This window comes from Balearica regulorum, chromosome 27, assembly GCF_011004875.1.
Source record: "Balearica regulorum gibbericeps isolate bBalReg1 chromosome 27, bBalReg1.pri, whole genome shotgun sequence".
Taxonomy (NCBI): domain Eukaryota; kingdom Metazoa; phylum Chordata; class Aves; order Gruiformes; family Gruidae; genus Balearica; species Balearica regulorum.
In genome coordinates, this window is record NC_046210.1 from 657,416 (window position 1) to 670,311 (window position 12,896).

The 12,896-nt window shown below is 47.8% G+C and overlaps 1 protein-coding gene across 4 annotated transcripts in view; it reads left to right on the plus strand.

Annotated features, from left to right (window-relative positions):
- GFPT1 (glutamine--fructose-6-phosphate transaminase 1) overlaps positions 1-12,611 on the plus strand; it is a 44,366-nt gene extending 31,755 nt beyond the window's left edge. For 2 of the 4 annotated variants that reach the window (XM_075736736.1, XM_075736738.1), the window contains 3 exons: positions 285-452; positions 769-930; positions 12,234-12,611. In XM_075736736.1, the coding sequence (XP_075592851.1) occupies positions 285-452; positions 769-930; positions 12,234-12,263 (360 nt within the window). In that variant the 3' untranslated portion in view covers positions 12,264-12,611. Of the gene's footprint in view, positions 1-284; positions 453-768; positions 931-1,538; positions 5,732-12,233 lie in introns of those variants that run through there. The other 2 variants (XM_075736735.1, XM_075736737.1) reach the window with 1 other exon arrangement.
- The last annotated feature ends 285 nt before the right edge of the window (positions 12,612-12,896 follow it).

Genomic DNA, 12,896 nt, shown 5'->3' on the forward strand with positions numbered 1-12,896 from the left:
TCCAGACTGATGAGAGATAGGTGTGCTGATGGCACATCATAAGGCCTGCGGTGGGTTTGGTGTTAGAACTGTAAGTGTTGATGGCCTGGAAGCAGCTCAGCCCAGGTGCACTACCTCAGTCTAGGTTTTCAGGCTGGCTTGTCTACATATTGGATTTGAGGAGACCCAGAACACATTTTTACAAGTTACAAAGAAAGTGGAAGAAGCCACAGAGATGGTTTAAAAAAAAAAAAATTCAAAAGTTTGCCCAAAGCTTTATGAATGATTTTTTTTTCCCTGTCTAGAAAATTAAAGAAATTACCTACATGCACTCGGAAGGGATATTGGCAGGTGAGCTGAAGCACGGCCCTCTCGCGCTGGTGGACAAACTCATGCCCGTTATCATGATCATCATGAGAGACCATACGTATGCCAAGTGCCAGAACGCTCTCCAGCAGGTCATTGCACGGCAGGTAAGTACCTGTAAAAGTTTACAGTGCATCAGAAATGTTGCTTTTAATATAAAAGCAGTTTACAGGGCACCCAAACCATTTGTCACTGCCTAAAATGTGAATTCAGTCGATATTCTGGGCATTTCAAGTGCAATTTTTGCAGCAGATTGCAGAAGCCTGGTGTGGTTTGTTTACCCCTTAAAATATGCTGCAGGGATGCCCATGGGATGCTAGCTGTTCTAAATTAAGTAAAAAGCTCTTGCCACTGGTGCTCTGAACAGAAGTGAGAAAAGAATGTTCCAGACCTGGTTTTCTTCAACGGTCCCCTTTATTGCAGGGGCGACCTGTTGTGATTTGTGATAAGGAAGACATCGAGACGATTAAGAACAATAAGAGAACAATCAAAGTTCCCCATTCGGTGGACTGTCTGCAGGGGATCCTGAGCGTTATCCCCCTTCAGCTTCTGGCTTTCCATCTTGCAGTTCTCAGAGGATACGACGTAAGTACAGCATTCCTTCCCTTCTGCACTCCTGTTTGCTGTCTGCAGATCTGGAAAAGATGTGTTGGGTGATGCTGGAAGCCTGTGGGGGTTTGTCTGTGGAATTGTTTTAAGGGGCAGGCTAAAGGGTGGACCTGGCAATTACAGAAGCTTCTCGTGAAGAAAACGCGAAGGCAGCGTAGTACACTTGGCCGAGTCTTGTGCGGTTTGAGTTTGGACACGTGTCTGTGTTCTGGTAACAGCGTACTGTTTCTGGAGGGCTGGCAGGGAGCTGGAAGGAAGGTAACAACCCACAGAAGGATGTTTGACAAGCAGCGTCTGTCTGCGTTAGGTGTTTGATCTTAATGCAGACACTGGCCTCTTCCTTTTACCGTTCGAGCACTGTAACAACATGGACTAAAGGGACTAAGTCCTTAGTTCTTGACAGAGGAGTCATAACAATTGAGGTTTATGGACTTTTTCTGCACCGATTATCCTAAATTAGCACGAAAATATGTTCAATCGTTTGCAATTTAAATGCAGAACAAACGTTCCACATGTTACAAAGTTATACACAAACAAAGTGTGTAAATACTTACAAGCATGTTCTTTCTCGTCCCTCTCTGCAGGTTGATTTTCCAAGAAATCTGGCCAAGTCCGTAACTGTAGAGTGAAAGATCATCTGAATCATAGGGGCAAAGGGGAATTAAATGAAAGACTTTTTTGGTACCAAAATAACTTGATTTTAAAGTCCCCTAGGTAAATCTTATTTTGGTAAATCATTGTTTGTGTATAAGATCACCGTAATTCCATTACATTAGTGATTGTCAAATTGATTCCATATGCTATGTCAATAGCTTTGGGTTTTTTTGAACAGTAGACTTCCATGAAAGATGTTAAATGGTTTTCTTTAAAGATTACTGAGTCCTCTAGGTAAGGGGCCCTCCACTTTACTTTAAGATAATGTCATTGTTCCTTAGCCAGTGTGGCTCATTCCAATTGTTGATGAGAAACCATTGAATGAATTACCTGTCATGCTCTCAGGCAGTGAAGCGGGATATCAGAATATACAACTGGAAGAAGAGCTGTTACTGGTCATGCTTGTGCAGATATTTTAATGGTGAATGAAACTGTAAACAAGCATTTGGGGTCAATTTCTGCCTCGTGCACAAAAGGGAATTGAACTGACCTGTCACGACCTCCTCAATTTGAGGCCCAGGGTAAATATGCTAAGAAAATAATGTTTTTTCCGAAGGATTTTATCTATGCCAAATACCTAGCAAGTGACAATCTTGTAGACTCAGTGGGCGACAACGCGCTGTGTAACACCAGCACATACCTGTAGCGGTGCCCGCGAAGACAGTGGAACTCAGACCTTTGAGTGTACGCGGAAGCAGTGGCTGCCTCGGTATGGATGTTTACCAAAGAGGGGGACAAGAGAGGAACGTGAACAGTGCTCGGTTTGGTTGTTGCTGTTGGTTTTTTTTTTAAAGAAGTAGAAGTCTTCCTGTGTGGAGGACTTTTTCCCCTCGAACTGAGCACTGCGGCACTATAAACACATCCCAAGGAACCGGCTCTGTACTGCTGTAGGTCACTTACTAGTCTGAACGCATAGGAGAAAGTTTCTGCCTTGTACCTCTCCGGCAGAGAGACGGCACTAAAGCTCCCTTCCTGAGGCTTACTACTACATCAGCCAAACTCCCTTACTGAAAACGCCGGTTCTGGTTAATTTAGGAGCTGTTTGTATGTGACTTGTGTCAAATTCAGCTGGTTTAAAATTGGAGGGGATAGAAAAGGCTCAATAGACACAACAGAAATATATACCTTGGTAATAGTTTTATAACGGGCTTGCAGAGGATCAGAAATGACACAGAAAACACGCCTTCTAGACTTAACACTGACTTTTTCAAAGTCATTAAAGAGCAGTTAGCTATGTGTTTTCTTATGCAAAAAGGTGAATTTCCTACCAGCTTGATGGGTTTTGAATTAGCTTTACACACGCACCATAAAAAGACAGACAGGCTACAAGGCGTGGAGTGATGCTTGCCAAGTCCTGGTGAATATTCGAGGTCACTCACTTCCCCCACGAACTCCTTTAACAACGGCAGGCCCTGGGGACTGTCCGCTACCCCGCAAAACCCAGTTCTCCTTGCACGGGACGCTGGGTTCTTGCTAAGCGGCAGTAAGCCAGGCTGAGTTGTGTGCTGGAAGGTGACTGCTCAGACCGAGCTGTTTCCAAAGTCTGTCTGTAGCAATTCTACTTCTCCTAAAACTGCAGTAACTATTTAATTTCAGTATCAGCTCAAGGCTTTGTTTTATTATGAGAATGAAGTGCTATGTGCCTGGAAACAGCCTCCCGAAACCAACGTATGTATGTTTACTAATACATCATACTCAGACCGTTAATTTATGAAGACGTTGTGCTGCCAGTTTAAGAGCAGAGTAGTAAATATTGCATTTTATTTATACAGCAGTTGCTTATGAGGCACCGACTTGTAACAGGTACGTGCCTCTGCCTGAAACACGACCAGTAGACTTCCCTGCTTCATTTGAAGATGATACTTTTCCTTAAGGAAAAAACAAAGCATGTTCAATGCGAACAATTTGAAGACGGTTCCTTTTCCTCCTCCCGCTCAGCTTGCTTAAGAGAAGAGAAACTCTGCAAACCTGTCAGGTGGAGGGCTGGAACCAAAGCAGGGTTCCCGCCTGTGCCCACCCAGCACAAGGACTTGCAGTATCCCGTCCCCCGTTCTCTTTAGCAGGGGATCTCTCACGTGAAAGCACCCTGCAAATGAATTATTTTAAGATCTTTTTCTTCTATTCCACTCAGAAGAGTATTAGCAAGCATTGCTTTTATCTAGCCTTGTACAGACGATCGCCCGCTAGCTTCCCAAGTCTCCTAGCAAAGAGGATGGTGTAGCCATCCCTGTTAAATACGAGTTGCTGTTCAGTAACAGTTCGATCATGCAGGCTGTTAAATAGTTACGAAAGTAAGTTGTATACAAAGAGGACCAAAGAACAGGAGTCTAAGTTAGCCATGTTGGGTATAAGTGTACAGATATTGCGGAGCTATTTGGTTTTATGCTGTGATAGACACGAATCCTTATTCTTTGTAATTTAAGGCATTAAAACTCATGACAGATTCGTCATTTGTCAGAAGTAAAGGTAGTACTCGCCCCTGCATTCTCCAAGTTGCCAGAAAACTGCCTGGAGTGTATAAAACTCTGCCTGCCAAAACAGAGGTTTAGTCGCTACTTGCAACTAGGCTGTGGGACGTTGTAATGTTTAATATCAAAGAATGCTGTGGAACACACTTGCTATAAAGAATTTCTCTGATGAGCATGGTAGGGAATCCGTTAAGCATCTCGTTGTTAATTGCCATGCCTGTGTGAGGTGAGAATGTATAAAGGACTCTTCTTAGCTTCCCTTACCTCGTTTTTGTCTAGATGTGTTGCATTTTGATGAACAGATGATGTTTCTCTTTTCCTTAGAAAACTTTTAGAATGTCTTGTGATATTTATTAACAGCCAGTCACTCTTCTGCTCTCCAAAATGAATGTTTTGCTTACTGAGCCAGTAAAATTCCCTCCTTCCTAATTGAGATGTTTAAAAAGTCAGTAGCCCTGTCACTAAAATTGAGCCACAGGTAAATACAGAATATTTGTAATAGCAGCTGCCTGTTACTGCGCACTTTTGCCAGGATATACTCTGAGCTGAGTAACCCTTTTCCTCATCTATGTCTACAGAGGCCTAAGGGGAAGCCCGCGCCCATAGGTCTTAGGGCTTTTTAATTACCAAAGACCAGAGAACTTCAGGCTCAGCCCAACAGATTTCGGCCAGATTCCACACTGCTAGTAAGGTTTTTTCCACACGCACTAGGAAATTAGCTTGTACGTGGAACGTGCTCCCTCCTAGCTCTACTGAAGAAAGGCCATAGACAGTTCTTTACTGGGTCTGTCAGATGAGTAAGTACCGTCTGCATGCCTGTTCTTACAGAGAGCCCAAACCAGTGTTTGGGTAGCCTTGGCCTTGTAAGGTGCAACAGTGAGGCGGCAAACACAACCTCCTTTTTAGCATGGTCTTTCTGCCTCGAAGGTAATTACGTACCGCTAACACGGGGATGCCCTTCTAGCCAGAAAGCTGCCTTGACACCCGTATTTGTGCAGTCTCAACCCCTCTGCACTGAGTCCACTGGTAATCGTGCTCAGTTAGGAGCCTTAAGACTAGCCTAGACACACGAGGTTTGGGTAAGCTGCAGACTGAAACACCTAAAGGCGTAAGGAAGACCAACAGGTTAGTGCAGAATTAGGTTTTTCTCCTCTCTAGCTGGCACCAGTAGCCCTTGACACCACAGGCAGGTGCCTGGCAGCAGCATGGCGGATGGAGGGAGGGATCGAAATTTGGCGCTTGGAGTAAGCACATCAGTGTTTAGCTGTGGCTAATTTTAGATCCTACCTGAATGTACCAAATGCCTCAAAGCACGGAGCCCCTCCTCTACATCAGATACAGGAAGAAGAAGAAGCAAAGAAGTATTTGGTTTGAATAAAAGGAAAGAAAACTATTTGCCTTCAATTCAGTTTATGTAAATGGACATTTGAAGTGGCAAATACCACCCTTTCTTCCCTTCTAGATTTATTTGCCTCTGCTTGTACATATCCAGCTGGCTTGGTTTGTGGGGACCAGTCTGTATCTTGTTTCCTGTTGTGTGCTGTACGCAGAAGATGTCTTTTGTCTGTAGTGTTTTATAATTTGGGTTTTGTCTTTTTGCTTACTATTTTGTATCTCACCCTTTGAATAAAATCAAGTGCCCTACATTAAACAAACGGAATTACTGGTCTTTAGTTAAATCCCCTTTGAAAGTTAAGGGCAGTATGTACAAAGCAGAAAACCACAGGGCTTAACTCGCCTCTCTCCTAACCGGCCAGGCTTTTTTTCATGTCTGAGATAGATAGATTACCCTTCAACTGCCCTTTCCCAACCATGATTTTGCCTCTAACTGAGATGAAAGCCCATAAAAATACCCCTGAGGCAGAACAGCCAGCATTACCTTCCGTACCTTAATTCTCATTTAACTACCGCTTTTCTGTCACTAGGTGAGACGACAAAAAAAAAATCGCAGTCAGCACAGCCCACACACAACCCGTGCTTAGCGAACATTGCTCGTGGTTTCTTTTTCTGGAAAGAAACCTGTTTGGGTAACGTACAGCCAGGCTGCTTTGCAAACCCAGCGGCAGCAGGCTACGACACAGACATGACATGGCATAGTCAAATTAAGTGCACATTCTTGTAAGACAACAGCTGGGGGCTTAGAGATTGTTCATGTCTAAAAAAAAATGCCTGGAAGACTCTGTAAGTGAAACCCACAGTGACAAAAGACTGTCTGAAATTCTGCCCCTCCTCCAGTCAGAGCCATTCATGGATTAATTTCCTCAGGGACCTTCACCTCTCCAGGGGAAGAATATCAAACAATCATTTATTTTCCTAGACAAAGTGAGCAGCTTGGACTTGCTCTGCTCACAAATACCTTTCCTATAGGAGTACCAGTATTAAAAGGTCACGAGGCTACTTTTTAAGGCTTACTGCCTTGAAACAATGCACATACAGCCTTAGTACCACAATAAAAATCAGTGCCTCTGCAGATGGTGGGAGCAAGACGGTCCACTTCTGCCTGCTTCGATCTGCAAAAACAAACAGCAGGTCTAGCTTGTATTACAGTCATAAAAAAATGGGTCAAATTGCTCAAAGCTTTGGGCTGTCATTGTCATAGCTGCAGGTCACATCTGCTGAGGACACCAAAGGAGCCGGGAATGCTGCCTGGGCAGTTGGCTGGGTGCAGAATCTTCCCAGAGCGGCCCCAGGGAGTCTCTCGTCACGTCTCAGGCTCTATGCTGTGGCTCAAAGCAGTAAACCAAGGGGCAGAGGACTCGCAGGCCCTTTGCTCAGAAACTTTAATCCCGATTTCAGTCTCGCACTATGCCATTTGAAGCTAAATAAGCTCCCAGAAGCTAAGTGAGATTTACAGAAAAGCATAAACATTTGATTTGAATAAATTATAATGGAGCGCTTGCTCCAAAGTACTCAGCCCTTCGAGAGCAACCTGCCTCCTGACGTTTACCCTTCACATGCTTCCACAGCGTGTGGGCCTTCAGCACAGTGGAAGTGCTGAGCCTCCGGCTGCTGCGTGTTCATGCAAGCTTCTTTAATCTACCTGTGATGTTTACCTTTTCTGCTCTAAAGCAGCACTCACCCTTGCTTGTAGGAGTCCTGTGCATAGCCAGGCCCCTGGGAGGGGTGGTTAGTCACCACTTCAGTCTCCTCTTGCTCTCTAGGTGTTTTTCACCACTGCAGAGCACACCTGTAGCCCCGTACAAGAACTGCTTGCACAGGAAACACCCATGTAGTGCCTGGCATGAGAGAAATGGCACCGGCCTCCGCAAAAAAAGTCAGTTCTTGGATCACTGTAAGATGCTCAATACGGAAGCAGCAGCCCATAGGATACGCTATGGGGAATTCTTGCCCCTTTTGGATGTCAGCAAGTTTGGAAAGAAAAATGGCACATTGCAATAGTTTTGCTGGACATGGGCAGAACAAGGAGGGGAATGTTTTGCCTGTGAAATTGACTCCCAGTTACCAGGGTGCTATTTCACAGAAGCACCAACTCGCAGTGGAGCCATTCCTACCCGGTAGCCTGATCTGCTGTGCAGGGCAGGTTAGCGTTCATAGTCTGTGCTTCTTGGTTTGAGAAATGTGACTATTCCTTACACCACCTCAGAGAGTGGTAAAAGCTATTTTATAATCCCCCCCCAAGAAAGCACACTCATCACGGTGGTGTGAAGATAGACAAAGTGAATGAACTAACCCGACTTTGTACAGGGACCAGCAGTACAGAGCAAAAAGTGTTCAGGGCAGCACAGCGTTACCCAGTGGACAGCCCGACCTGTTCAGATTGTGGGTCCTGAGCTGCACAGCATCACCGTGCAGTGCCACAGCAGCACCCTGTGGCATTCAGAGCATTAATGAGAAGGACTTAAGGACCTCAGCTTTAGTGACAGCTGATGGGACTTCCTGGGAAACATTAAACAAATGCTGTACGGGAATGGAAATGTCAGTGGAGCATCCTGGGCAGTTCCACTGCTGAGTAGTTGCCTTCCCTGTTGCCCACACACCCTCTTTGCTGGGCTGCTCTGCCAGCATCTCCTTGCTGCTATTTCTGGCTCGCCACAGTTCCAGCTCCTACAGCTTGGAAGGTCCAAGAAGCAACATGCTCCAATAGCTCAGCTTCATCTTCCATCTCTGCTACAACTCCCTGTGCAGTCTGCCCACGCTGCCCCTGAGGTCACCCCAACCTTCCTGTCGGAGGACTAACAGCACCCCAGAAGCTGCACAGCCTCATGCATTTCATTTACCAGACAGGGGAGCATCACTGTCCTTTCCCAAGGCAGTGAGAAGGCAAGTCCTTAGGTACTGCTTTAGTGGCACAAACTCAGAGAGAGAGAGAGACTGCAGAGACAGCCGCGATCATTCACCGCCATTGGAGCCACAGCCCGTGCTCGCACTTGGACAATCTGGCTTCTTCAGCTCCAGCTCAGACATAAAAGCAGGGTTTCTGAACTACTGGAAGCCTGACCCAAGAGCTGCCCTGTGTGCTTAAAAAGAGGCTATTTCTGACCTATTTTCATGCATTTATCAGCTGATTGGAATATATTGCAGGCATTCGAAAGAAACAAAGAAGAAAAAGAGCAAGCTGACTCGCCAAGATGGTTCATTCAGTGCTCAAGAGGTTACCCAGCCTAAGAGAAAAATCAGACCCACAAATCAGACAGTACAGGACTCCTTCCCCCCCCTCCTAAGTCTCATTCTTTATTGTTTAGGTCAAATAAAATATGTTCCCATGGTCCTTACAAATTCCTATGGAAACAAGTTTAAACAAACAAGCTGCTAGCCTATGTCTGGACAGCGAGCAGCAGCATGACTTTAACACAGGATCCTCGAAGCGGCGGTGAGCCCAGACGCCCTGGAGACACTCGCAATACCACCACAGCTCAGAGCTACGAGCCAATTAGGCTCCCAAGGGCTCCTGTGCATCGGGAGATACATTCAGACCATGTGCAGGACGGGCAGCAGCATCGCAGGCCTGGCCAGCTTATTCTGAGCAGTAGGAGGGCGCCCAAAGACCTTAGTAAGCAGAAAATTACCCTACAAAGGCAAACCCAGCTGTGCCAAAGTAAGGCTGCAGCTCCTGCTAAGGGGAACACTCAGCAAACCTGCATGGGATGCAGCTAAAACCTCCCTGCTCCTCTCATTTCCATCTCTGCCCTGAGTTAACCTACATCAGATGAGGGTGCGTGTCCAGGGGCAGGGGATGCGTGGGAGCCTCCCGGCCGGAGCAGGCTGGCAGCAGATCTCTGCATCCCCAGCAGAGCAGGACACGGGACACAAGAGTGCCGCAGAGGATGGCGCACTCCAGCAGCCTCTCCGCTTCAGCGGCACCACACTCGCACCAGTGAGTCATTGCTACGAAGGAGACGCCACCTCTCCTCCCTCCTGATGCCAGCTGCCACTCGAACAAGCCTTCCTCAAGCTCACAGGTGGGTGCCTTCTGGCACCCAGTACTGGGCAAGACACCGCCTGGCTGCACAGGATGACTCACGTTGCATTGGCAAACCCCGAGGACATGCCTGGAAGTTGGTTTCACAACCAAAGCCACCCTTCAGGGCTATCAGCGTATGGCTACTGGCACACCCGTCCTGGGAAAACCCAGTTTGAGCTACAAAACCTCCTTTCCAGCACTTGCAGCCCCACCACGAGACCAGTACGAGAGCGCTACCAGAACAGACAGAATGGCCCCTGTGGTCACCAGCTGGACCGCTCTGCTGTAAACTGTGGCAGGGACTCACATTCCTCCTTGCATTTTTTGCAGCATCTCTTATCCTCAGGAAGACATGCTTTTCCAAGCCCAGCCAGAAACGCTGCTGAAAATTAAAATTCTCTTCTATCCAAACAGCCCCAAGTGGTTCACTGGGGAAAACTCAAGACACACACGTGCCACGCCAAGACAGGACGTTCATGTTCAGAGGGCGACCTCCCTGGTAACGTAACATCAAGCCCGTGTCGCTAGCCATCACCAGGTGGAATTTAGGGGAGATTTCGGGGTTGCACAAAGCTCGGAATTATGCACACAGGAAGCCCCCTCACTGAACCACAGTGTGAGGAGTCCCAGGTTTCTGTGACCCAGTGAATGTGTACTACGTGCCTTGCTGATTGTGTTGCTCATGGAGAACGGCAGTCCTCATCCCCCTCCTCTCCGCAGGCCGGACTACAGAACAGCCACGTCATCTCCCTTAGCATAACTGGCAGACGGCCTTCAGGAAGGGCTCACGACAGGGCTTACAATGTAGGACGAATTAATTGCCTTGAGGATCACATCCAAGTAAGGCAGGGGGCAAGTGGGTCTCGAGGCCGCCATGAGCTAAGCCAGAAAGGCACCTGCTTGCAGGCAGAGCCGCTGGGGTCAGGAAGGAATTTTTGCTGCCGGGCTGTATGGGCACAAGAGCTGGGGTACGGATCAGCAGGGACTGAAGCCATCAGCCCCTCGTTCCCCTAGCCAGGAACAGGGCTGGTCACGGTCCCAAGCTTCATCCCGGGCTTTGCTGACCTAGCTGAGAGGGGCAGGAATGGGCTCTGGGAGCACCTGCAGGCTGGTCACCTCCTGAAAGGGGAAGGAGGCAGAGGCCTGGGGGGGCAAGTGTCTCTCCTCCAGGCACTGCTGGATCCAGAAAAGGACATCTGTTCTTTCCCCTCCTCATCTAGATTTGAAGGTTATTATCCAATGTAAGGTGCCACTAAATGTAAGATGGCTCCTTGTGAGCAGGCGAGATGAAGTGAGAGCTCAAACCTGCTCCTAAACCCCTTGCAGCTTAAAATCTGTCACATTTCCCTAAGAAGTGTTCTGTATCTCATCACTTTACCCCTCCCGTTTGGGTCACCACGTGTCCACGTGGTACCGGGGCCAATGCCTACATGGAAAAGCAATAAAGCAAGTGATTTATTTGTAGCTGTCTTCAATTTAATGCACCAGCTGGATGCGGCCAGCTGGTTTGTAGCAGGCCAGCAGCCAGGGGGTTATGGATAACTGGAGGTACACTGGTCACGGCTCCGAGAAAAACTGTTTGTGAGTAGATGTGGGTGGCTGGTATTAGCATAGGGAAAAAAAGAGAACTGCAGCGAGACCTGGGCTTTAACACCATGGAAACATCATCCAAGAAACAGTCCTGTCATCAGTAGGAATAACCAGGGAAACGTTCAGTTGGGACCAGGGCTCACCAGCCCGGGAACACTGTGGTCTTTAATATTTTCTGCTTGTTTCAGTGACTATGGAAAGCACTATATAAAGTCCTGTTCCAAAGGAAATATCTGCCATTATTCTATGGCTGGAAAAAATAGAGGAAGAACTACAGCTGCTCCTAAGGCCACGTAGCTTATGTGGATGCTGCTTCCCAGAATGAAAACAGGTAGAAAACCCAAAGCGCGGGGTCCTGCGTGACCCACAGGCAGTTCTAAAGCAGCACCCAACCCGGCACAGAGCCTGGCGCTGACACTGCTAATTACACTGTCGATACCTGCCTTCCCCCAAACGAGTCTGGGAGTTTGTGTCCCTCCCGAGCCATAGCTTCACCAGAGGCCCAGGGCACGGCTGTTTCACAGCAAAACAGCAGCCAAGACCAGACCAGTTTCAGTGCTGGACTTGCAGTAAATGACCCAGTTTCCAGCCTGCCCAGTATGTTTTGACAGCAACTGTATCTCAGCGTCCCCAAAATACAGTCTTGGGTTCACAAACACCCAACTCCCCCTTAGGGCTGCACAGCTATTTGCAAACTCCCACCGCAGTCCCAAAGGTGCAGAGGAGGCAGCATTAGCCCCTGCAGTTGTTAACAGACAGGCAAGAAAGAGAAGCAGAGATACACTACGTCACACGTCCCTTGAGAGCAAGGATTAACCCCCTCAACATGCCGAGTTTTTCCTGTAGTATCTCAGTTACAGTGAGTAATCCCATCAAGTCCGGATCGTTATCCTGCATGCACAAAGTCCTCCTTTGTTTAAGCCCAGAATTAACACCGCAGAAAGCAGATACTCCTATCTCCAGGGTTTTTCAAACCTCACGCTACTTTTCCTGCGGCAGACAGGGCTGAACCGCCGGCTGTCTGTGGCAGTGCCCTTCTTTCTGGGTGCCGGATTGGCGCTCCTTACCGCAGCCGGCGTTGAAGCACGGCTGCACCTCCCTGCTCAAAGCGCTGTTCTTTTCACAGCTGCCTGTCCTTTTTGCAGGTGGACCGCATTGCCGCCTCCAGAGACTGAACACCATCGCCGCTTCGTTGCTGTGTGAGCAACTCGCCTCCCCGTGCAGCTGTCCGAGACCCTCGAGAAGAAGGAGCAAGAGGGGTGAGCTGCAGGCAGCCAAAACAACATCCCTGGTGCCACCTTCTCTGCCCACATCAGTCAGATCCTATCTGCTCTGCGCAGCGCAGCCCAGCAGCCCCAGACTGGAGTGTTTTGCACTGAGTAAGGCATAGAAACCTCCCCTAGATAAGTGATGGAGTCACAGATTACTCTACTTGCTGGTTGCATTTTGCACTGCAGTTCTTGCCTTGTTTTTAGGTTTTAAATAATAAAGGTCTCCAAAGATGTCTTGATTTTTAAAGCAAATGCCCAAAGCAGAGCATTCAGTTTTGGAGATGCCAGTTTGTCTTTTCTTGGATGATTTCTTCCCTTCTGGGTTTCTGCGGCCCGAGAGAGAGCGCCCAGTTTGTGACTCTCCCCTTTCCCTGGTCAATGACACTTTTGATGGCTTAAGTCTGTGTTGCTTTGACTTTAACTTCTAGCCTGCATGCTAGTATAGCGAGGAGGCATCTCAGATAGACAGCATGGGAAGTTTGGACCTTTAGTTCATCACAAGAGCCTGGCTGGACAGCCCTGCATCTCGCTTCGTAC